The 24,264-nt window shown below is 42.9% G+C and overlaps 1 protein-coding gene across 1 annotated transcript in view; it reads right to left on the bottom strand.

The window, feature by feature from the left end:
* Positions 1-24,264, bottom strand: part of svep1 (sushi, von Willebrand factor type A, EGF and pentraxin domain containing 1) — an 86,818-nt gene that overhangs the window by 40,099 nt on the left and 22,455 nt on the right. The window contains exons 2-5 of the mRNA XM_041964488.1: positions 23,141-23,396; positions 21,506-21,682; positions 2,050-2,208; positions 106-285 (exon numbers count right to left, since the gene is read on the bottom strand). Of these exons, the coding sequence (XP_041820422.1) occupies positions 106-285; positions 2,050-2,208; positions 21,506-21,682; positions 23,141-23,396 (772 nt within the window). The remainder of the gene's footprint in view (positions 1-105; positions 286-2,049; positions 2,209-21,505; positions 21,683-23,140; positions 23,397-24,264) is intronic.

Below are 24,264 nucleotides of genomic sequence, written 5' to 3'. Positions count from 1 at the left end.
TTATGACATTAGAGGGAGAAGTTTAATGAAAAGACATTTAATAAAAGAGCACACCTCCGCCTGTGATGATCTTTTTTTTTTTTTATAGGTGTACTTCCTCCTTACCTATGCAGCTGGCAGGTGTGCCTGACCAGATGCCGTCAGCTTGGCACAGTCTGATGCTGGTTCCCTGGAGGTCAAAATCCGGCTTGCATCGCACGCCACAGGCCGCATCAAAGTGGTTGTTACATACGTTTTGGATGAAAAAGCCATTTTCTGGTGGAGACAAAGCTGGACAGTATACCACTGGGAAAAGAGGAAAAAAAAAAAGAGAGGAGAAGAAAAATGTGAAATCCTGACTTTCGTATTGAAGCTCACTCAAAAAGACAAAAACAGACACACAATGCAACACACACACAAAGAAAGCCTGCTGCTGAAAAACACACTGACTCTGGGAGTCAGTGGAAGTTGATGTTTCTGACAAAGAAGACAAGAAAGCGTGAGAGCAGAAAATCACAGGTTGTCAAACATCGTCTCGCCAATCTACACAGAGGGAGGAAGAGAAAGCACAACGCGGTCCATGAAACTGGTGATTAATGAACATCATTGTGCTCGCATGAACTGTGGTGTGGAAATCATTGGCTCATCTTTCAAGGAATGGGTGGGCCGCTGAAATTACTGGAAGAAGAATCATAAGACTGAACGCACTGATACTAATATCGCACTTCTGTGGAATACTGTGTTTCTGTTCCAGCTGATTTATCGTTATAAACACGACTTTCACTACCTTAACCCAGTACCCAGTGTGCTTATTGGCCACAAATTCTCCAACATTTTTTACTTTGCGAGATGTGTTTGTTCACCTGTTAATATCTTTGTGCAATTTTCCTTTTTTTTTTTTTTTTTTACATCATTACAAACTCATAAAACTTGAAAATCACACTGTTTTTGGGGTTTACTGCGCAGCGGCCTGCTTGCCTTGACTGGCTGACTTGTTGGGGACAGAATGAGATGAGGAGCTAAACTATGCACTTGGAAGAAGGGATTTTAGATTTTTTTTTTACTCCAGTTCCAACAATCCAATAATGTAATGTAACTTTATTCTGAAATATGCCATTCTGCGTAATGAGCACTTTCACTTTTGGACCTTTAAAGGCCAAGCGTACCGGATATAGTGGCTAACACTAAGGCTCCCCTGTAGATATAAAGAGCTGTAACCAAAACACAACAATTCTTATTATTATTACCTTATTATTACCTTATTTTCAGGTGATAATGAACACTAATAATTGCATACTTATGAACATTAGAATTCATTTCTGCCAATAGATCCCCCTCAATTTTACACACTAGTCCTTTTAGGATATATTCATGCTAATATTTTGTAATTTTACTTAAGTAGCTATTTAAATGCATGACTTTTACTTGTAATACAGTATTTGTACACAGCGGCATTGCTACATTTGCTTTATTGCTACTTTTGCAGATATTCTATCTGAGAACTTCTTCCACCTCTGGCCATCAAGCCAAAGCATTAATTTCAGACCTAGTACATTTCTTCTTGCTCAAAAAGGATGTGTTCAAACTGCATTAAGGCTCCTGAAAAGGCGTCATTAAAGGGTCATCAAACAGTCAGAAAATATGCTCCATCTGCACAGGACGTGGTAACATGTATAATAATGGAAATCAGCAGTACTGAAGTTACGCAATGCCTTTTTCCGTGGCTTTTCTCTTGATGCGCTGTATTTTTAGTTAGTGCACACGGCAGTTTTTTCCTTGGCATTCAGCTATTAGGGATTATTATTGCTCATACTAACTGGCTGGTTCTCTTAAGTGCCAACTGCTCAGTTAAAAAACACCATTATAGCCATTTCTTACAGAGCAAAAACTGTGTGTTGGGAAAGCCTTACATGACACTGAACATGTACACAAATGTAAAAGCTTTCATGCACATGATGAATCACTAACCTGACTATAGAAAACAAAGGGATTATCTGCGTCTGGGGTTGAGACCCATTAAGATAAATCAAATGTAGCTGATGGTGCAGTTAACAGATCAGTTCCTCTTACCTTGGCAGGTCATGCCTATTGGCTGATAGCCCGGCTTGCAGACGCAGTCACTGAGGGCGGTGCTGCCAGGCTGGGAGGTGTGCTGCTGGTCGGGGCATGACAGGCAGGTGCTCAGGCCTCCTGGTGTTCCCTCTGGTTTGTAGGTGCCGGATGGACAAGCTGGGAGGAGGAACGGGGAGGAGAGACACTGGAGTTAGAGACGAATTCCAACACTGCTCACTGTAAATGTTTGTAATGTCACGCACAAAGAGACACAAAGACAGCTGGATGGAAAGCTTGGACGATGGACATGAATAAAAGAAAATTAAGATGAAATGAAAAACTCCCTCACAACTGCAAGACAGCTAAAAAAAAAGGTTCGTGACTGAAACTGAAAAACAGCTTTACAGATTTAAGAGAAGACTTTGATCATGTTCATGTCTGGACATGTAGTGGCGGAAAATGTGGCAAAAATGACAAAATGATCTCACTGGCTAGGTGAAAAAGACAAGCTCAGTTCGGCATCTTAATTATTCCAAGCAGGGAAAACTTGTTTTGAGGCACCGAACACGATGGAAGATTTTCATTACAAACAAATGCAACAATCAAAGAAAGGTTTATGAGCATCTAAAAGCAGTTATGGTTCGCATGTAAGCGCACATGGGCCGGATTAGGAAAACCCTTTTGATCACCTGCACACGCGCGCAGACACACACACAGACACATTAGAGCATGCTTCGTGTTAGCATCACCTGAGCCCGATCAGAGGACATGCTGTAAAGATGAAGAACTGGGGGTCATATGAAGGTCCTCCAACATTCTTTCATTCGCCATCAATCAACTTGCACAAAAACAGTCTCAGTGCATCACTTGCGTTGCAGAGGAGTGAAAATGAATGACTGAATCAATCACACGGCCTTATCAGGGCTTAAAGGTTACTTTCACATGGGACTGTTCACAATTACCCGATTAAACATGTGATCAGTGATGTAATTCCCTGCGATGCATTCAGTGACGTGATGTGCGTCTTACTCACTCATATCCAGTGATCTCATAAGTCTCTGAAGTTTATAGATTAACCTTAAATTAACTCCAAAATTCTGATTATTTGAATTATGTTATTACCAGGGACAACAGCCCTTATCCGCCATTATAGGGGTAGTTTCACACAAGCAATTTGCTGTGCTGGTAATTCCCATAATTCACAGCGATTACTGGTGCACTTTGCAGGGAAAAACCTTTATCAGTTGCTCCCCAAAGTCAAAGCAATTTTCTTCTGTGCTGTTTATGTTCCTGAGTATCCAAACCACTTTAAAAAGAAGCTTTTCAAACAGCCAAAACACATTATAACCCCTGCAGCTTTGATGAGCGATGATTCACACCAACTGTTGGTGTCCACAGTTACAGATTAGTCAGGAAATGCCTTCAAAATGACTTGGTTAACTAATATTTGTGTGAGCGATTAATCCTTTCTTCTGGATGTCAGAAGATAATTAGAAATGCCTGTTGTGGCTGAAAATGAGAAATGTGAAATTTATGGATTTGGACGATGATGCCTGTACCTGTGCTGCTGCACTTGTAGTTTGTTTTTGTTTTTTTTTTCAAAGGCCTTACAGATATTCATTGTTTATAGCAAGTGCTGTATTGGATGTGATGTGTCTCTGACTGACAGATCGCACTCAGTTACAGAAGTCAGAGGAATGTGACGTCATCTATCTATCTACTATATAACTTGACATGGGTTTACCGAACCTGCATGTCTGAGCCAATCATGTGAGACTGCTGTCACAGGGAAATAGTCCAATCTATGACTCCAGTCTGCAACCATTGCTTCAGACACATTACTGCTAAACCATTCAATTACACTTAATCATATTACATGAGAATCAAATGAAGTTAAGTTGTTAACAGATTGCAGTTGTCATCTCTGTCTTTCGTAATAGTCTGCTCAACAAATCCAAATGCTGTTTGCGTTAATTGGAAAAACAAACTCATAGTATTGACTACAGCAGTAGTTTCGGGCCACAGAGGAAAGGGGGAGTTTCTCAGACAGTTTCATTTGGTGTTGTGCACTTTAAATGAGAAAATCATAAACTTTCACAACCCACACCCACACACATCATTTAAACACTTTTTACAAATGCAAAAAAAGCAGAAAAACTTGTATCCACAAGGGACATCTGAGCGGATTAATACCTCTTTAGTGTGAGCAGCAAGATTAGTAATGAGCTTTACAGCTATTTCAGGTCAAAAAAATCTGAATTTCACTTTATATCACTGTCTGTGTTGGCAGAGGTTCAGAGGTCTCCAGTTTATGACGTTAAGCTTAAGTAAACTGTGTCGAAAAACATTCACCGAGCAGGTTAATTACAAGCTGTTCTGTACAGTAGGCAACAGAGGATCCACAGTACTAATATTCTTCACAACTCATTTACTCGCCGCTAAGCCAGGGGCCAGGTGTGAATTTCCACCACTGAGCCAATGCCAGCCTGGCCTCCGTCCCTCCCTCCCCCTCAGCTCAAACCGAGCAGCAGTTCAGCCAGGAGATGTTAACCGACTGTAAAGCTCAACTCACCGGCTGCTGGCACTGACGTGCACCAAGTAACCCACATCAAACACACACTGAAAAACCATGTGGTATACCGGCTCTGGTGCAGACTGTCTGTGTGTGTGTGTGACAGTCTGAAGCTTTCATCTGATAACAAAAGCAGTCGATGCAGCTTCTCCATCATGTGCCCTTCAAACACAGAGGAGGCATCTTACATAAGACGGGCCGACAGCTGAAAGTGTCCCCACTGTTCAAGTCCTCAGGAATCCGTTTTACAGCTTCATTTAAGGTTTACAGGAAGCCTCGTCACTTTTAATGCGACTAATAATTCACCCGGAGCGCGACAGTGGAAATACTGTATCGAAAAAATATAAAATTTCAATTCTTGGCAGGTCGCATGTGCTGGCAGGTAGAAATGTACACAGACAGATGCATGGTCACACACATACGCACCCACACACAGAGTTTAGAAAGACCAGACCTGGCTTTTAGCTACGGGAATTGGGACGGAAAAGGGGGGGTTGGATGGACAGGAAGGGATGAATGATGAAAGAACGAGCGGCCATGAATCTAAAATAAAAAGGAAAAGCTGGAAGGCAAACATGGAGAAAACTGTGTGAATTTCCTTTAAATTGTATCACTGTTCCGTGACTTGAGCCAAACATCAGACCCCATACTGCAACTAATTGTATTTGGACCCTGTGCTGGTCTGAATTATGCAGCAGTCGATAGTCTCTTTTTGGGTCTATCCGCTTTCTGCCTATGGCTGCGGAGGTAGCTCTGCTGCACTGTACCCTTCATTTAGAGAGGAAGTGGACCGTCAGCGGGCCAGATGACCATAAAACAGAAAGAGCCCGCTGTGTCTGGACTGGCTATGGCTATATGGAGGGACAGCAGCCGTTCAAAGAGAACTACTGTACGCAGTAATGATCTTAGGAAAGGAAAGAGCGAGCCTCTATGATCAGAAGCTATTTATTTAAAGTTAAAGCAACATTTGAGCAGTCTCCATAACTAATAGTGAAGTTAAACGATGTATCCTAACATCACCAGCTGTCATACTTTCCAATTCTTATAACGTCCTTTTGAAAATGAAGTTTTTTGACTAGTTTCTTTCAGAATCTACTGCATCAGACAGAAATATTACTTTAATAAAGGAAGTCGTGGTTGCGCCAAGCGATGATTTTTGAGAAGAGATGGGAGATAAGATAAACAGAGTTGTCAAAATGGATGTGTGATTTTCCAAAGAGGCATGTCTCCTTCATCATCGACTCACTGACCTGAGGTCTGCTCTGCTTCCTTAGATATATTTGCCAAATTTTTCCATTCTGCCAACAATGAAAACACCAAACAGAGAATTGACTCTATTGACCAATACTGTCTGTGTAAAGAAGTCAAAGTTTGACATTTATCAATGGTGGTCAATCCCACAGACACTGTTACGCTGGTGTAAATACTCACTAGAGCACCAAAAGTGTGTTAATCTGCCAATGAAAATAGGTCCATCAAATGCACTATTTACTCCTGTTTGATTAATGTTAACTAAAAAATACAGTGTACGGCTGTTATAGGAAAGTCAAGTCTTTTTAGAAATGACGAATAATTACGAATATGTAACCCGTTTTTTAACGATTTACATCTGCAGAAGGAACCATGTGCCATGAACAGGGCAGGGAAGTCAAAGTATTTAGAGACACTCTAATGCATTGTTGCTTTTGGTGCTTTCATGGACTTTAAGCTGAATATAGAATAACGGCATCTTTATCCTGGAGGAGTGCTCCACGACATTTGCATTGCACTCCTACAATATTGTTGGAAGTGCAATCAAACTCGATGCAACAGAACCAGAGATACTCATTTTGATGGCATGTATTCTACTTCCTTTGCTCCGACATTACCCACAATGCAACTTGCAGTTCAGTCGGCGGTCCAGGTGCATTATTCGAGTTGCAGCTAATGAAGCCTTGAGGTGCCGGACTGAAACAGAGATGCTCAGTTCTTTCTAACGCCACACCCCCGGATTTTTTTCATTTTGAAAACTTGTAGTCTGATGGATGCTGACTCAAGTGATGTCACTCGAGGCAGTTTAGCAGATTTTGCACAGCTCCCACTCGAGCTACAAAACATTTTTACACAAATGCAGTAGCACGCCCGATGACCTGTAGACAGACTTTGATGTGTAACATTGGTGGAGCTCCCCTTTAAGATTCTAACCCTCACTTAGATAGCATCAATTCCAAAACTCACCTCTGAATACAGAAGGAAAAAAAGGAGGAAAAAAATAAGAATACATTCTCTTAGGATTAAAGAGAAAAGGAAGTCAAAAAGAAAGACAATGACAAACCCCAGCTCAGGCCAGTTCATCTGCTAAAGTCCTCCTAACGTGAAGTAAGTCATTTAAACTGGCGGACACGTCTGGCCCGGGAGCCAAAGTTACTATCACACGAGAATCTCTCCTGTCTCTGGGGGGAGGCTGTGTTCGATTAGCAAGGCCTAAAAACAGACTGGGACGGAAACGATGAAAGGAGATCCAGAACATCTGCCTCTTCAGCCACAATGGCAAACAGAGAGGGAGCAAGGGTGGTTTTCATCTCTGAGGGACATACAGCATTCTGCCTAGTCCAACGAAATCCACAAACACATGCTCGCAAACACACATGCCAATCCATACAGTACTCGAAAACCACTTTTTTTTAAAAAGACAGGGAGAAAAAACTTAAAAAACATTGATATTTTCCATTAAAAACAACCTAAAACCTCAAGATAAGCTAATTTTGCAAGTCGGTGTGGTTCACAAGCAGGTCTGGGCATCAAATGTCTGGTCACATCTTGTTTACATATCCTTTGATCACATAGCTCTTGATCTGTTACAGTTTTGCTCATTTTAGACTATTTCATGAAAGCAAAGCTCTTGTTTGTCCTGTATTTCAACTAAATTAAAAATATGATGTTCAGAGCTCTGGTTTGCTTTGTTAAATGACTGTTTAAAAGGTAGAAAAGGAATTATTTTGGTACAACTAGTACAGGAATGAATGGGTCACCATGTCAAATTAACAGAAAAATGTGCTTTCTTTTGTTTTTGTCATAGTCACTTTTACTCTGTCAAAAAATGTTTTTATTTACTTATTAGATCCAAGTTTAAACTACTGAAATGTCATCCACATAAAAACACCATCTAAAGAAATTTGACAATGTCAGATAAATAAAATAAACCAAACATTAATGACTTTGTATCTTAAATAGATGGGAAGTGTAGAAGATGTGGGGCTTGGTATCGTTTGAACATTTTCTATAGCTGCGCCAACATTACAGCTGAGATTCTGCACCAAGTCTAACATCGATTTTTAATAGTTTACTTTGGAGAAAATAAGTATCTGTCTGAAGTGACGAAAGTTTACTGCTTTACATGTAGATCAGATAATAATCTGATCAAAGAATAGCTTCACAAGACTGAACATTATGACCAGACATTTTATGCTCAAAAAAGATTGAGGTTCGATACGGAGCCTCAGTCAGATGTAGGATCTTGTCCTTTCTTGTTGCAGACCGATGTCTTGTGTTGCTGTGATGTAAGAATAACCTCGGGGCTTTGGCATTTCACTGCATCTTCTTATTTTTTTTTTCATGATGATTCAGTCAATGGAGTTTATGGAATTTACAACGGAGACAGAAAAATATATTCATATCAGCTACACAACCGTCAATCTACTCTTGAAACCATTGTTCTTTACATTTTTTAAGGAACGTAACTGCTGACACAACGAGTAGCTAACATTATGGAGCGAAGCAGAAAATAACGGTAGCAAACATTTCTCTAATATCTGCGTGACCCAATTCTGTCTGTCTCCTCTTCAAATCCAAACAATAGAGTCCAAGGAAGTCCAGCGCGATTGCAAACGGGCTGCTAAATCTGGACAGAGGTCTGCTCACTTGTGGTCGAAGGCCCTCTCACACAAGAAAGGTTGTTAAGTTGGGCCTTAAATTCCAGGGTATTTCACTGAGAAAACAATGTTCACATGCGAGGAAACTTTCCACTCTTAACTGAGGCTTCCCATGCACACTTGAGGTGCATAAATAGACAATGGAAATGGACAATTAAAATGTATAGTCTAGCCCACATAAACAGACATACGTTCATGCAGAAGCCTGACAGAGACATGAAGAACCTGGAGCTCAGTTTGAATGCTTCATTTCAGGTAAACACAGTCTGTATATACATTTATTCTCAGCCGACAGATTACATGCATCTTGTGCAGAACTCATCTGGACCACCAAGCGAGCTTAAAACAGCGGGTTTAGGGATATGAGGAATGCAAAGGACGCATATGTGCAACTGAAATGGACACATTAATCCCACAAGTGTCAAGTCAGACACATTCAGCCATATTTGCACTGACTGAGGACCACACCTCTAAATTCAGCACCACACTTCAGTGACAAGCCAGTCAGTGGAGTCATGACCTCATGGAGAGTGAAGATGAATCTGTTGTACTGAGGAGCTCCTGAAGTGTAGAATCACCAAGCACCACCGACATTTCATTTCAGATTTCATGCACTTTCGGTGACAACATGACAGAGAGAAAATGAGTGACAAACGTAATGTGCTGTAAACAGGAAAAATCCTCTCAGCTGAAGGGTCCCTGAGCATGACCCCGCAACCCGTCCAGCTCGCATAAAACGACTATTTCAGCTATTTATTATGAGCCGGGAAGCTTTCAGCAGCAGGTTTCAGACTTAAAATCCATTGAGAACAATCAGCCTACAGGCAGCTGTCACCTGGTCTGGTTTCTGCTGTGCTTGGAGATACATTTTGGCCTCATTGAAGCAAAGAGTGACACCAAGGTGTGCGACGTCACTACGTTCGCAACAATGAGGGTCACAAGAATTACCCGAGCTCAATGCATGGGTCACCTGCAGCAAAATAAAAAATGAGAATCCCATCCCTCTGGGATGTCAGGAGGATCTAAATCACATCGCCAGGGTCTCACTGATGTATGGTCTGCTTTCCAGCTGGATCGTGGAGTGAAAAAGGGGGGTGGGGGTGGGATGTGGCTGCTGCACAGCTGTCCACCTACACAGCCTCCATCTGGTGGTGGTGGTGGGGGGGACGGACGGACCTACACGGAGCCCCTGATACCAAGAATGTGAAACTTCTGCAATGTGATGCAAGGCAGTCTTTGGAGAGGAAACTGAGGAAGTTCAGTGGCTGTCCCATCGCCGTTTGCCTGCTTATTATTCAATCCCAGTCCCGAAGGAGAGTGACTTCACCGCAATTACTAGATACCTCTTATGGATTCCCAAGGACAGGGAGACTGTCCTGCTCGCTTATTACAGACTCCAGGAGCGCTGGGATTCAACGCGAGAGCGAGGCAAACCGCTAAACAACTGTACAAACACAGGTTGGTCCCCAGCCTGGTGTGCCTGATTACAGATGTCAGTGTGCTGAGAAATCTTGTGATAAAACGACTGTGGTATGATCTCAGTACACTCGGGACAACGTAGCACAACACTCAGAACGTTTGAGGAAAGAGGCACGTTTTCAATACGTCGCCGGATTCCTCAACATTTTCATGCTAGCTGATTAGCAAATGTACGCACATGTGCAGAAAACACGCCGCCACATGCACGTACATGCTCATAATCCACCACACACACACACTCCGCCGTTCCCACAGTAGCCTCAGAGCCGGTGTTTCCTTGTGGGATTTGACAGGACACAGGCCCATCCAGTGTGTGCATGCTTGTGTCTTTTCCGTGTTTATTTAAGTCACAGTACATTTGTTTATGTGTTGTTATTATGTGTTGTGTGCGCATGAACCAGATGCTAATCCAAATGAAAGTCACAAACAAAACTGAAAACAATTGTGGTGTCTGCCCTGTCCTCCTGCCAACTCTCCACACCCAAACATCTCACGCCGCCGCAGACAGAAACTCGCACATTATTTTGTGTGTGCGTGGACGTAGAGAGCCCATTTCGACTGAAACGAGAATTGAAGAGGGCGTTGAGAGCGAACAGCGGCTGACTGGTGGGTCACAGCGGCAGGGAAAAAGAGAGACAGATGCTTCTCTTCCAGAAAGCTGGCAGCTGACGACTTCCTCCATGCTTAGCCTGTGACCTTTGACGTTGCGTGTGTCCCTCTTCATCACCTCCCACCAACTGGAGGGGTTTCAGTCAACAGCTCTCACACACCGACACACACACACAGAACGGGAGGATCAGAAAGTGAAAGGAGGTAGGAGGTCGGTGAAAACATCCAGAGACGGATGGGGGTCACGGAAAGGGACAAACATGTTGGATTTGAAGAAGGGCAAAGGTCTTGAAAAAGACACTAGAGGAAAGCACTTAAGATGCTGAAGGAGAAATTCATTCCATCTCAAATTTCCACAGGCACATTTGTCAGTTTAAATTATGTGTGAGAGGGAACGGAAGCACCAAGAAGTTTAAATATTCCAAGTGCAAAAAGTCAAGGCAGCCCTGGGTGATGTTAGTGGCACAAAAGATCAGGACTTTAAAAGGAAGAAAAACATCATTCTTGGCTACAGTGTGAGTTAACAGGGGATTCATGATACATGATACACAGTGCCTGAAGATAGCAAACTTGTAATATACCTCTAATTTAACAATAAATATTTGTCCTCTAACTTTAGCCAGTGCTGTTGTGTCTCATCATACAACCCCCAAAAAAATAAGTAGAATTACTGCCTCCACCAATCGGTCAAGTTGTATTTACATCCGTCTGTCCAGAACTGATAGAGAGCTTCATCACATGGTGCAAAACCAATCACCTGAAGCTAAATGTCAGTAGAACCAATTACCTTTGACTGTTTGAATCTAAAATATTGTGACTTCATCATTTTATCCTTAAATTGTGTGAAAGTTTGCCATAATTAGTGTTTGAATTCTTGTGTTACTGCCAAAAATGTGTTTTGTGTGGGCACAGTGACCTTTCACCACCAAAAACAGTTCATGCTTGAGTCCGTTGGTCCCAAATTTTGTTTTGGAGGGTTTGAAGACATCACAATGGACTCTGGGAAAATTCTGCCATTAATTGCTAAATATAAGAAAATGTCATTTGTGCCTCCACCGTGCTCCAGGTCAGTCCTCAGAGATAATTTAATAAGTGGTGTTTCTGGTCTGTGTCATACTGTTCATCTGAGATGGTCCAGCAGTTGGAGAGAGGCTCGGAAAGACGGAGGAAGAGGGGGAATCGGGGAGGAGACGTAACTGTGGAAGGCAGGAGGATAATAAAAGAGAAACTGACAGAGCGGTGGAAAGAAAGATGGAGGAAAAGGATGGACGCAGGAGGAGTGTTAATGACACAGTGAGGTTCTGCCTCGCACCACTGGCTGTTTCACGGCTCCTTGTTTTTCATGCTCTCCTGCAGAGAGGAGGGTCCTATTAGGCCCAGTTTACAGCCTCTCTGCCTCCTTCATCTCTGTCCCTTTTTACACACACAAACACACACACACACACACACAGTGGCCTCCGTTTATAGCACAAGTCGTGTCTGCTTTACAGCATCCCTGACCTACAAACACGGCAGCAGTAGTCATCAATTAAGGCTTTTTTACAGACCTATATGTGTCGTTTAATGAGGGGAGAGAGGGTGGGACGGGGCTGAAACATGTGGTGTTGAGGGAGGGACTAATATGGATTTTAACACTGCCTGCGCTTTGAGACTGATGTACACAGTCTGCTCTGAAGCCAAAACTTCAAACACCAAATGACATGAAAGACTGTCCAAAACACCTGAGGGCAGCTCAGACACTGAGCTCCTTTAAAACCAGCAGAAAAACTCCTTTTTGGTGAGCTGCCAACTTTTTTTTAACTGCAGTACCTCCTGTTTTGCTGTATTTCTCAGGAATTTCGTCTCGTATTTCACTTGTTAAAAAGGATTACTTGGGTTTTATTTTCACAGCTCTGACCATCATTTATATGTGTTATAATAACCCTGTACTTACTAGGTAAAAGCTGAGATCTGAGTATACGGCATCAAGAACCACACGTGTTCAGGTGATCAGTCAGGCTGTAAACAAACAAGCAGTTCAACCTCATTATCTAGAACTTTATCTGGAGGTAAAACCCAAAGTGAGCTGATCTGAAATGTCAGTACTAATCCCTCACTGCAGAGGAAAACTACGCACATAACTACGGAAAATACCGCTGGTCAAAGTTGAACTGGGAACACAGTCCGTAAATTGTAATGGATGTTAACGATGGACAGTTTGGTTGGGGTAATAGTTTCACAGCGGTGCTCTGAGCTACATGCTAACGTCAGCAAGCTAGCATGCTTACAATGACAATGCATAATGTTTATCATCTTCACCATCTCAGCTGAGAGTTTTAGCATGCTATTATTTGCTAATCAGCACAAATCTTAAAGGACAGTTGAGCCTGCGGGAATGTTACCAGTTTTGCAGGTGTTGGTCGGAATCAAAAGCAGTGGCCGAGTAAAATTATTGACCTGGTGGTGGCCTTTGATCAAAAATAGGCAGGGGGTCACAAAAATAATAATAATTCATCCTGAGCGAGGCATGAATGGGTGCACCAAATTTCATGCCAATCCATCCAATATTTTCTATGATGTTTCACTCAAAATCACAAATGTCGACCTCATGGTGGGACTTTTGGGGGACAATAAATGTTTGTACAAGATTTCATGGCAATCCATCTGGTGGCTGCTGAGGTATTACAGTCTGAAGCGACAGACAGATCACCAGGGCCAGAACGACAGAAATTAAGAAGCTGCAAAGAAAAAAAACTGAATAATCCATTATTCTACATCACATTTATGGCAGTCATGAATGAGCCTGGGAGAAAGTTTGTTTCTTTGCATTGCTGTGCCACAAGACCGGGGACAGCTAGCCCTTTTCAGGTTACTTTTTTAAAATCACTCATAAACTTTCACAGGTAGGTTTATACAGGATACATAGTACACTTTATGAATAGTTTGAACCCAATTAATATGCCCGTTTCATTCCTCTGTAATCACATTTTGATGTTTTATTTGTCTGGCTTTGATTAACATAACATCATATCAGAAAATCACATAATATCTCAGAGGTTGTAAATCACTGTGCAGTCTTGTTCCATATAAATATTCTTTATTACCGAGCTTATTAGTGGTAGTACCCCCCTTCCCCCTGTCTGGCAGGCAGCCAGTCTGATATTTGCCCAGTCACTGGAAGCTCTCCATCCATCCACCACAGAAGACGCATGACTCCGGGGTGAGGAATCACCCTCCCTCCCTCCCTCTCGCTCTCTTTCCACTCTGCTCACCAAAGAAAAACACAAACCTAAACTTCCATCCAATCAGTTTAAGCAATCAATGGGGGGGAGTTGGGGCTGGTGGTGCTTAACCCCCCTCCTCCCCCAAACCCTCCTACGCTTGTCCTCAGGAAATCCCAGGCATTTGCCCCCTGCTCATAAGTAGACCAAAACTGGGCCAGGATTCATGTTGAGCAACTGAAGCTTTTATTTTCGCCACAAAAACATTGCGAAACAAGGATTTGGACGGATGCAGACATACTGTACAGAAGCAGACAGTCTGCTGTGGTTATTGATGCTGTGGGGATTAGGATTTGAGCAGTCAGAAGAAATAGAGAGTTTTTATATGCATGTTTATGTAACATGTTGGATGAGTTGACCAAATTCACTCCTCTGGTAGAAATGTATTTATTTTTGAAAACATCAAGTGCAAATTAGAACAACCGAGCAAACAGAAGGCCAGTGTCAAGGCCGCCTTCATGCGTCTGCTGGCAGTGGCGCTAATGAATGTCAGTTTTCTGTCCGTCTCACATGCTAGTTCACAACAAGCTACGATTCTGGTACCTGTGACCTCGCATCTAGTGCCAACATCAAGTCCACGACTATCCTTGAATAACATTGTGGTCAGTGTATCGTGAAAATCACTGGCTGGAGTCCACAGCATCTGCTGCTAATTCCTACAGCCCTCAGATGCTGAATCTTAATGTTTTTGAATTCCCGACCCTCCTCTCGTGCCATCATCAGGCCACATTTTCCCCTCACAAAATATCAAAATTAAATGGGAAGTTTGTGACAACATTTGCTGACAGTAAATTGTTTCTCTGCAATAAACCCTATGTTATTTTAGGGACCCCTGCGGACTTTGATCCAGTTGCACCATCAGGAGAAACCTGTTGAGCATCAACACTGGTAAGAAAATAAAAAACATTATGTTGTTTTTATTGAGGGTTTATTGGGGATTGTAGTATGTGATGTTTTACGACTTTAGCCTGTTGGCCTTTCATTTATTAATGTAAATTTTGAACACTGTTTTGGCCACATTGCTCTTTATGCAAGCTCTTGTCTTTAAGCATATAGTCTAATGTACGATTTGATTGTGCTTTGACAACTAAAATTACTTTAAAGAAAAATAGCAATCTATTTATCATCTTGGGGACAGACACTGACAGACCTGAGGACTCGCTGGAGTGTGCAAAGACTGGACAAACCGCACATAATGATTGTTTCCAACAACATACTGTACACAGATTTTCTTTCAGGCTTGGCAGCCAGAAAGGACCGCATATTGAAAGACTGAGTAAATACAGAGACAACACACACACACTCGGAGGCTGTGATTACAGTCGCATCGCTAGGCAACTGCCCCAACCCGATGAGAACATGAATTTCCACGTGGTTCTGCGCCAAAACAGAAACTGACATTCTTTGCAAGGAGTTTGCCAATTTACACCATTTGAAATAATCTGAATGAGAATGACAGATTCGATGATCTGTAATTCAAACAGTAACTGGAGCCCCCACCTTTAATCCATATAAGGGTGGAAAAAGAAGCACGTGAACGAAGAGGAATAAATAAAACGAACCAGACACAGCTGAGGAGAAGGCCGTTTCATTGTGCTACTGTACATGCGATGTTTACAAAGGGATTTCTTCGAATCTTGATGTAAGAGCAGCTAGATCGACATTCATTGAGAATTGTTTGGCATTTTTCTAAACAAATCTTAACGCAGCTACAACTCACTGTTGCAATCTATTATGATGCAGTCTGTAGTGTCTGTGCTCTCTCAGGTGATATAAACAGGCCAAACCCTGCACTACTGCCTCCTCAGCCAGGCATCTGGTATGTGTCAGATCCTTGAACGTGGTATGTTTCAATGGGCCAGAGGTGAGTGTGCGCAAAGCACGCCAAAAAACAAGTGGCCGTGCGTATGTGTTGATCCCTGCGTAGCATACACTTGTGTGTAAGCGAGCGTTTGCATGACGGTGCAGAGGGATGATGATAACCAGCGTGGTCTCAAGTTCGGCCACATTCCTCTGAGTTCATGCACAAAAAAAAAAACACGTTTATCTGTTGTAGCTTTTTCATTCTTCTTTGACTTTTCTTCATTTATCCCGGAGACCTCTGCACGGGGGGTGAGGCCAGAGAGTGGAAGGGGGGGAAGAAAAGAAATAATGATTGCAACATTCCTGCCATTTCAACACTTTTCACACCCCTCCTTAGCATTTAACGAATTCCACCGTCATTTTAATTCCTCTGGTCAGTTTATGTCCACCTCGACGCTTCCTCTGTCCGGATCTGTCGGTCATTCACATCCAGGCCGCAAACGTTTGCAGACGCAGTGAATGCCGCCAGTCTCCTCCGTGCAACAGATACAAGGAAGCAGACAGTCCAGAGTATCCACAGACAGATGGATGTGTTATGTTCAGGGTCGGGCTGAAGCTCACTGCTGCCACGCGTCTCCTCTTGGGATCCAGAGGCTTTTATGGTCTAAATATTGTAAACATTGAGCAATTCTTCCAGTATCGACTCTGAGGAGGGAATGTTTTGTTGCACTCACAGCATTCCAGTCAATAACTCTTATTTTGATAACTGTCTCGTGAAGGGTAAGCAATTGAAATGCATTTCCTCACATTTCAAAAGTAGACACCCGTCAATAAACAAAATATTGTGGATATCTCAGTGGAACAGAATCTACTCAGACACACACGGACTAAGCATCTTAAATGTTAGTAGCATACAGAGAAAAGGGAAACTCAAGGTCCATTTACTAGCTTTTTCTGGAGTGTCCATCTGCATCTCACAGTCCTCATCAGTATTTGCATCAGAGTTTGCTCAGCTAGTTTTCATGCAGATGGCTCAATTGTCACCATATCATACTTAGATCACTTGATGGCAACTGAGCCATGTCTCTGACAATTTACCAAACTCCACCTGCTGACAAAGACCAGATCATGCAGCTGAAGATGGAAGCACACAGTGAATGGACATGTACATCCGCAGATGCCCCATCTTCGTCTTCTGTGGAGTTTTATGGCAGTTGGCATCCGAAAGTGTTATACTACCACTATCTGCTGGACTGTCTCTTGGCCCATCTGTTCCGGCATTGCCATGGTAAGTGTGAAAAGGCGCAAGACAGAAATGTTCCTGAATGCAGCCGCATGTGTGAACAGTGAAAATCACCAGGCGTGCCTGAAAGGTTATCCCAGCAATTTACCAGGAACCATGTGGGAAAGACGTTTAATATTTTCCATATGTAGGGTTAAAAAAAAAAAAAAAGTCAGTTCCAGCGAGTCAGAACGACCATGTAATTTGTTCACATTAACACTTTGACCTAATCCGAAATGAAGTTGTAGAATTTAATTATCTTTATAAATTCACTTTGTGTCTGTTTCCTCACTTGAGTGACAAGCCTACAGACAACTGGTGGCATTACAACTGTAAGGCAGTTGCTAACGGCTTTATCTTTATTCACATTCATAGTGTTGAATCAAAAATCCTTCCACACATCGTCAGATGGTTTGCTGCAGGCTATTTTTGTGTTTATTTCACATTAACAAACGAACAATTAATAATATAATAAAAAATATTGCCTAAATAATCACAGACTGAATATTTAATTTCATGCCATAGTGTGAAAGTAAAGTACAGACTGCTTGAGTATGAAAATAACATTGTATATTTAATTGCCCACTGAAGCATGAAATAAACTATATGGTTATTTGGTCTGAACATGCGATAAATCAAATTAATTAAAGGAGTGGAGTGAATGTAGTTTAATCAACATTTCAAAGCTCCTTCTTACTGATGCATGAAAGTCTGAAGTTATTCTTGCTTATTCAAAAGGTAAACCAGGAAACAGACACAGCAACATACAAAAGACCAGTTATATATGATTTTGGATGTAAGAATGGAATTTCATGCTGCAAGCCACACTCTGCATCTCATATCGCTAAATCAGTCTGCAAATATTTTGCCCAAAACTTCTGTCCTTTCATGCTGTCGTCCCCTCTCCCTCTCCCATTCATCCCCAGCAGAGCTGTCCTGAGAACAAAGCCTGTGCTGACACTACATTAACACAGTCCAGAGCTCCTGTCATTCTCTCAGGCTACAGAAGAGGCTGATAAGACAGAATGTGTGACAGGAGAAAAACATGTTACCCTCCTGCACCCCCACTTCTCTCCACTTCCCCATTCCTCTGGTGATCCGCCGCCACGCAGATATTGCGAGCTCGGTATTTGAGGAGAGGCAACAACGTCCTGTTTGGCCTGTCAGAGTAAACCAAACTGCGCAGGAACCGGGTTCATCAGTCGTTTCTATCTGCTGGGATTCCAGTCGTGTTTTGTGGAAGAGGCTGTTTCACTTGGCTGTCGACAGATTCATAAACAACACTGCTGTGCACTGCAGGGATTTGGATAGTGTTTCCAACAGAGCCCTTGAGCCAATGATAATAATAATCCACTGACAGGCCTATGGTTCGGTCATATTATTTTCACATGTGAGAAAACAAAGTAAAAAAAGAGACTAGACAACGAGGCCACCTGAAGACGCACACCAACCACCAAGCTTAAGCAAACCAGAGCAACTTCTAACTCTGGCAGCGAATGGCTGCATCTGTCTGCCACTCAAGAGCGCTGGCATTGCTGACGCAGACGTTGTACCCATAATTCACAAAACACCTTTGGTTCAGCCAAGCCCACTAAGGTTAAAGCAACAAAATATTAAGAGAGAGACGCAGGATTTTTCTGGAAACAGCAGGAGTTTGTCGAGTTTACTTGCATGTCTCTTGGTTACGTACTGCTCTCGCCGCAAATCTAATTGGTTTTGGAGCCGCTGCTACTTCAAAAGAGCCTCTTAAGTTATTAGAGAATAAAACCTTCAATAAATGTAGTGTTCAAAAACTTATATGAGGGTATTTCACACCACTTAACAAAACCAAAACTGAGATGAACAAGGCTAATAGTGCCCTAGCCTGCCAACGCGGCCACAACAGCGACTTCAGTGACACATATTCCAGCCTGGGCGCACGTCAGCTCTATAGCATGAGGATGACGACTCACAACAATCAGCCGTCTCCCATGAGACAGACAGAGGAAGCCGTCGTCAGTTGTGGTTGCAGCGCCTCGCTGTGTCCTTCCTTCCTCCAGCCAGCAGAGCCAACTCTGCAGTCTGCTCTCTGCTATTAATTAAACCATTAAAACAGATTAATAAGCAGAGTGGGGCTCCAGTCTCGACAACATCTGATGAGGATTAGGGAGGCGTGCTTTTTGGCACGATGACCCCGATGCCCTTTCCTTTGGCTCTCACTTTGAAAATTCTCCTCCGTCTGCTGCTTTCTTTTCTCCCAGCAACTTTTAAACTCTGATCTGAAATATTTAAACTTCTCTGTCACTCAAACGGCCTTTCCGCCCCCTCCTTCTCCGCCTGTTATCTAATTCTGGATTGAAAACATGTGGGTACGGAGAGGAAAGCCTGAAGGGCAAATACAAGCGGGATTATGGCCCATTGTTTCCTATTGTTAGAGCAGATTGTTATCCAGATTTCTAGTGCGAGTGTTTCTTCTGCACCTCCCTTGTTCCCTCTCACCTGCCGTCACATGACCGAGGTTCAACACAACAGTTACTTTAACGCAGACGCACACACACACACAGCCAGTGCATCTGTTAGTCCTTCTGCTCTCCAACAATCACACAGACGGCCGTGCTCCTCTGCGACTTTGGTGATTACATATTCAGTAAAAATAATGTATCAACCCTTAACCTAACAGCTAAATGACGGAGACCACCTGCGTCAAATAGCAACATTATGGTGTGTTACTTGGGAGATTCAACAGACCAGAGAAAGGGAAATTAAAACACAAATTAAAGTGTCACCACACAGGCTGCTGGCAAGTGTTTTAACTTGACTGTCTGCAGGGGTGGATTGATTTTAAGCAACAAAATTAATGCGCTGCCACAAAGTTAATCTATCATTTCAACGGGGCCCCTGTCTAAAGAATTAAAAGCTCAATTTGAGGGTTTCCCCACATAAAGAAGAGCCACTGCCTCATCAACTCCACTAAGCAAAGCCATACCCAACATTTCTGTCTCGGGATCATTAAAGTCAACTAAGTTCTTCTCATTTACACATTTCTGCTATTTCTGATTGAAGCAGAAAACCAAACACAGAAATGAGTTTTGATTGAACCTGTAAGGCTCCACTGTAATGTCATTATTTTCTGAGTTTAATACAAAAATCATGATACCTAAAAGGATATCTGAGGGGCTCACAAGAAAGGTGAATGTAAATGTTTGTGTTCAAGAGAAAGAAAGAGGGAGAAGGGCCTCCTACATCCCATAGTTTAACTCTCCACTGAACACTGTTTCATTCAATAAATTAATCTTGAAGTTAGAGCTGAATAATTTTATGAATCCAGGGAATAACACCGTGTGTGTGTATGCTGCATTAATATATGCATGGACATGCCTGCACTTGCATCTAAGATTGACTGTTGCGGTATACACACACACACACACACACACACACACACACACACACACATGCAGCTTTTGCTGATGCTCTTATCTAGAATGAAGTTTGTGTGCAACCACAGTGGCAACAAATGAAACAGATTATAGGAATTAGAAATGTGTGTATGAGATGTGATTTGAAGAAGGAAGCTGAAGGTCGACAGCGAGATGTGGTGTGTCCAGCTGCGAGTCGGGGCTGAGGGGAGACCAGCGAGGTCCTGAACACACGTAAACACATTGCTGTCTCAGTGCTCCACCTCTACGGAACTTTACTGCGTTTGTTGATAGGGATCTGCCCTGTGGACAGCTGACACAGCGTTAAGTCGGCGGCCTGATTATTTAACTTTCAATCAGCAGCGACCCGAGGCCAAGTGGCTCTGATTCGGAGGAGACGCTGACAGGTAAAGGAGACAAGAGGAAGAGAAGCTCTCAAGAACTTGAAATCTCTGAGGCATGAACATCTTGTGTGAGCGCTGCAAACTCTGAGCACAAACAATGTCAGTCAGATTGTGGAAAGTGGTGAACAGCAAAGTTAAACATGTCACAGATGCAGCCTCTTACTGGGGTTGGTTGTCTGCCTATTCCAGCACTGTTGTAGCTTTGAAATGCTTCCTCCAGTTAGACTGTCAGGAGGAGTGATAAGTGTAGGGACTTTTTGCTGTTCATGAGGACATGAGTAGCAACTCACAAAGTGCTGTGAATGATCATTTTTAGTAAGATCTTATGCATCAGTTACACAAGATAGAGCTGATTTTTACCCATACGTCTCCCTAAATAAACACACAGAAAGAATACACACAAACATACACGCTAGCTGCTCAGGTTTAGGTTAAGCATTTTGGGATGATCCAGCTCCTCCATTTGTTCCACTTAACAAGTCTAAGGGTAAATTTGTCCAGGGTTTTATTTGGCACAGAATCAATGTTAATGTTGTTTTAGCGATTTACAGACGAAATATTCTCCCTCCTCACATGCTGGCAAACTCACAGGGCCCTCCAGATAATTTTAACCATTACATCACTGCTCTTTGCCATTAAGATATAAACTGACAAAAGAGAAGAGAAAACAAGCTGGTCTGAGAGTTTGCTGACACAGCTGAGAAACAGGCGAGGTGCTTGAAATGTGGCAGGGACCTGGCATACGTCCATCTGTCCTACCTGTGCACTCGTGCTGCAGACCCTTGCCGTAGTATCCCTTCTCACAGATGCAGTCGTACTGTCCGGTGTGCGTGCCGCACTTGCAGCTGGCCATCAGGTCGCAGCAATCCCTGCCTGCTTCACACAGAGAGGAGCAGCGCGACAGGTCTTCCTGGATGTAGCTGCCTGTAGGGAGGTCTGAGGGTGGAAAACAAACACAGGGAAGTGCAGGTTGCAGTAGGACCAGACAACACCACCTGGCCATCAGATCATTTAATGTGTTCACATCATGATGGTGTAATAAAACACAGATTTACGTTCTGAATCAACAATCCAACAATTTAAATTTGAAAGTCTTTAATTTGAGAGTTTATTCCCAGCCTCATCTCACTGTGTGTATCTAAAGAGCGTATTATCGCAGTGTGTCGGCAGCGTTTGAACAGTATGTCACTGGGATTGGCTACAGGCTTTCCACAGACTCCTGACATTCTTTGCTCAAAAAAAAAATCAGAGAACAAAGTGCAAACACCTTAACCACAGACATACATAAATAGGAATCCACAGCACCCGCAGGCCACACATGCACAACTGATGAAAGGCAAACAGATGTATCTTCTTCGCCCAGTATAAAAACTGCTCTGAAACACAGCAGTCGACAAAAGACCATAAATTAGAGCTACACTTTGCAAAAGAAATGGATTGGGCTGTGAGTTGAGATGAGGCCAAATCTGGCTTTGAAGCTGGGCTAGAACAAAAATGTTGTTTCTAAAAGTCAACCTGCTCCTCTCTTTTTTTCCCCTTCTTCAGAGAGCAGGAAGGCAGAACACGAGAGACGTCTCTGGTGTAATTTCTGGGATTTGACTCACGGCCAGTGACAGTGGCTCAACATGTGGCCCCGTGTTTGAAAACCAGAGTGTGTGCTTGGAGGCAGAGGTGTTGGGCAGACTTCAAGACAGACGGACCGGAGGCGGAGATGATAGCACGGTGTGTGTTGGCTTTCATTCTCACGGCCTTATCCCTGCGCTGTCTCGCTGATCTCTACTACTGCACCTACTGTCTGGGATTTCAGACGCTGTGTGTGAGAGTTCATACATCCAGTCTGCAAGTGCATGACTTATAGCTTTCTACACACTCAGCGGTGTAGTCAACTGTGATACCTTAACGTTTTTAAGCCATGACTGAATCCCTTTTTTCACCAAATTGTGGGAAGTCCCCCTGAAGTGTGGGAAAAGAGCCTCTGAACTCTGTCCAGTCTGTATGGAAGTGAGGCCTAATGGCTGCTGGCAGAACATAACATAAGAGACTACGTGAAATTTACGTTGTCAGATTCTATTTGAAATAGTATCTGCTTCCTTTTAAGTAAACATTGGATTTTAACAGGGTCAAAACCTTCACTTACGAAATATTGCTACAGGTCAAATAGTACTGATGGGAGCATTAAGGCTTCAAAGAGACAGAGTTGATGCCGCAGCTTCAACTTCAATTTACCACAACACAGGATTTGATGTAACTCTCCCTTGTGCAGCTAAAATTGGTTAAGTGGGAAAGGGGTCTTTAAGGCTGCGAAGTGAGGTCACAGAAGGAAAGATCTAAGAAAAGCTGTTGGACAAAAAAAAAACAAAACAAAAAACGGTTGGCTGCTCTGTCAGGTCATACCTTCATGCAGCGCACGGCGAGCCAGGGCCTCAAACTCTGCAAAGTTGTGCACCAGGTAGCAGTGCTGGTCCTTGGGCTGCGAGGCCATGTCGTGAAGCTCCCTGATGTTACCCTGCCAGATACCCAAGGTGAAGATCTCAACACCGCGTTCCCTCAGAGCTGCCGCCACCGGCCGAGGGTCCCCGCCGTTAGAGTAGCCGTCGGTGATCAGAAAAATGACCTTGGTGGCATTAGCACGAGAGTGACGAAGGATTTGCTGTGAGAGAAGAAAACATAAACTCATTAAGTGAGAAAGTAACTCAAATCGTTCTTCATGTTGAATAACTTTCAAAGGAACTTTGATGACAACATAACTCAACCAAAGTGACCAAGTGTAAAAACGACAACTTGTGGTCGTGATGAACTATTTCCTGAATGGGCACAGCGACTTCCTGGAGTGTTGTCGTCGCCAAAGGGAAGCCACTGCGCTTGAGCAAGAAATAATTAGACATGTAACTCCCATAAAAACACTTTTTTAACATGTGACTTGGCGAGCTTTATGCGAGCCAGGCTAGCTGCTTTCCCTAGCTTGGCTTCATGTTGCTGGCTCCAGCTTCATACTGAACTGCAGATACGACAGAGGCAACAATCTTCTCACCTAACTCTTGGCAAGAGTGAAAATAAGGGCCAATCCAAATATGCCAAACTATTCCTTTAAACTCAGAAGTGAAGATATAAAACAATGAAATCAAAAGGAGACTAAAAACTGAAAAAAAGTGTACAGGTTTGATTGAATAAGAACATAGTTCTTCTTCGACATTGCAACAACCAGCAGCATTAAGCTAACAAACAAGACAAAATTATGTCTTAGAGTAATCATGTTGTTGCTGTTTTGCAAAGGTTGACCATTCAAATGCACACATCCCATTGCTCTGCCTACCACCACGGCACCAACAAAGCTCCAGCTTTAGTGACATGACTAAATTGAATAACGAAGAACGTCACACACAACCACTAAAAACTGCCCTCAATTCTAGGGTTCCTCAAAACCCAACATCAGCAAGACAGGCAACGAGGGCACGGTGGGGAGGAGCGACAAAAACGAAGGAGAGAGCTCTACAATTGTAATTATTTCTCCTACAGAC

This window comes from Chelmon rostratus, chromosome 23 (assembly GCF_017976325.1).
Source record: "Chelmon rostratus isolate fCheRos1 chromosome 23, fCheRos1.pri, whole genome shotgun sequence".
Classification (NCBI taxonomy): Eukaryota; Metazoa; Chordata; class Actinopteri; order Chaetodontiformes; family Chaetodontidae; genus Chelmon; species Chelmon rostratus.
This window is presented reverse-complemented; position numbering and strand designations above follow the sequence as displayed.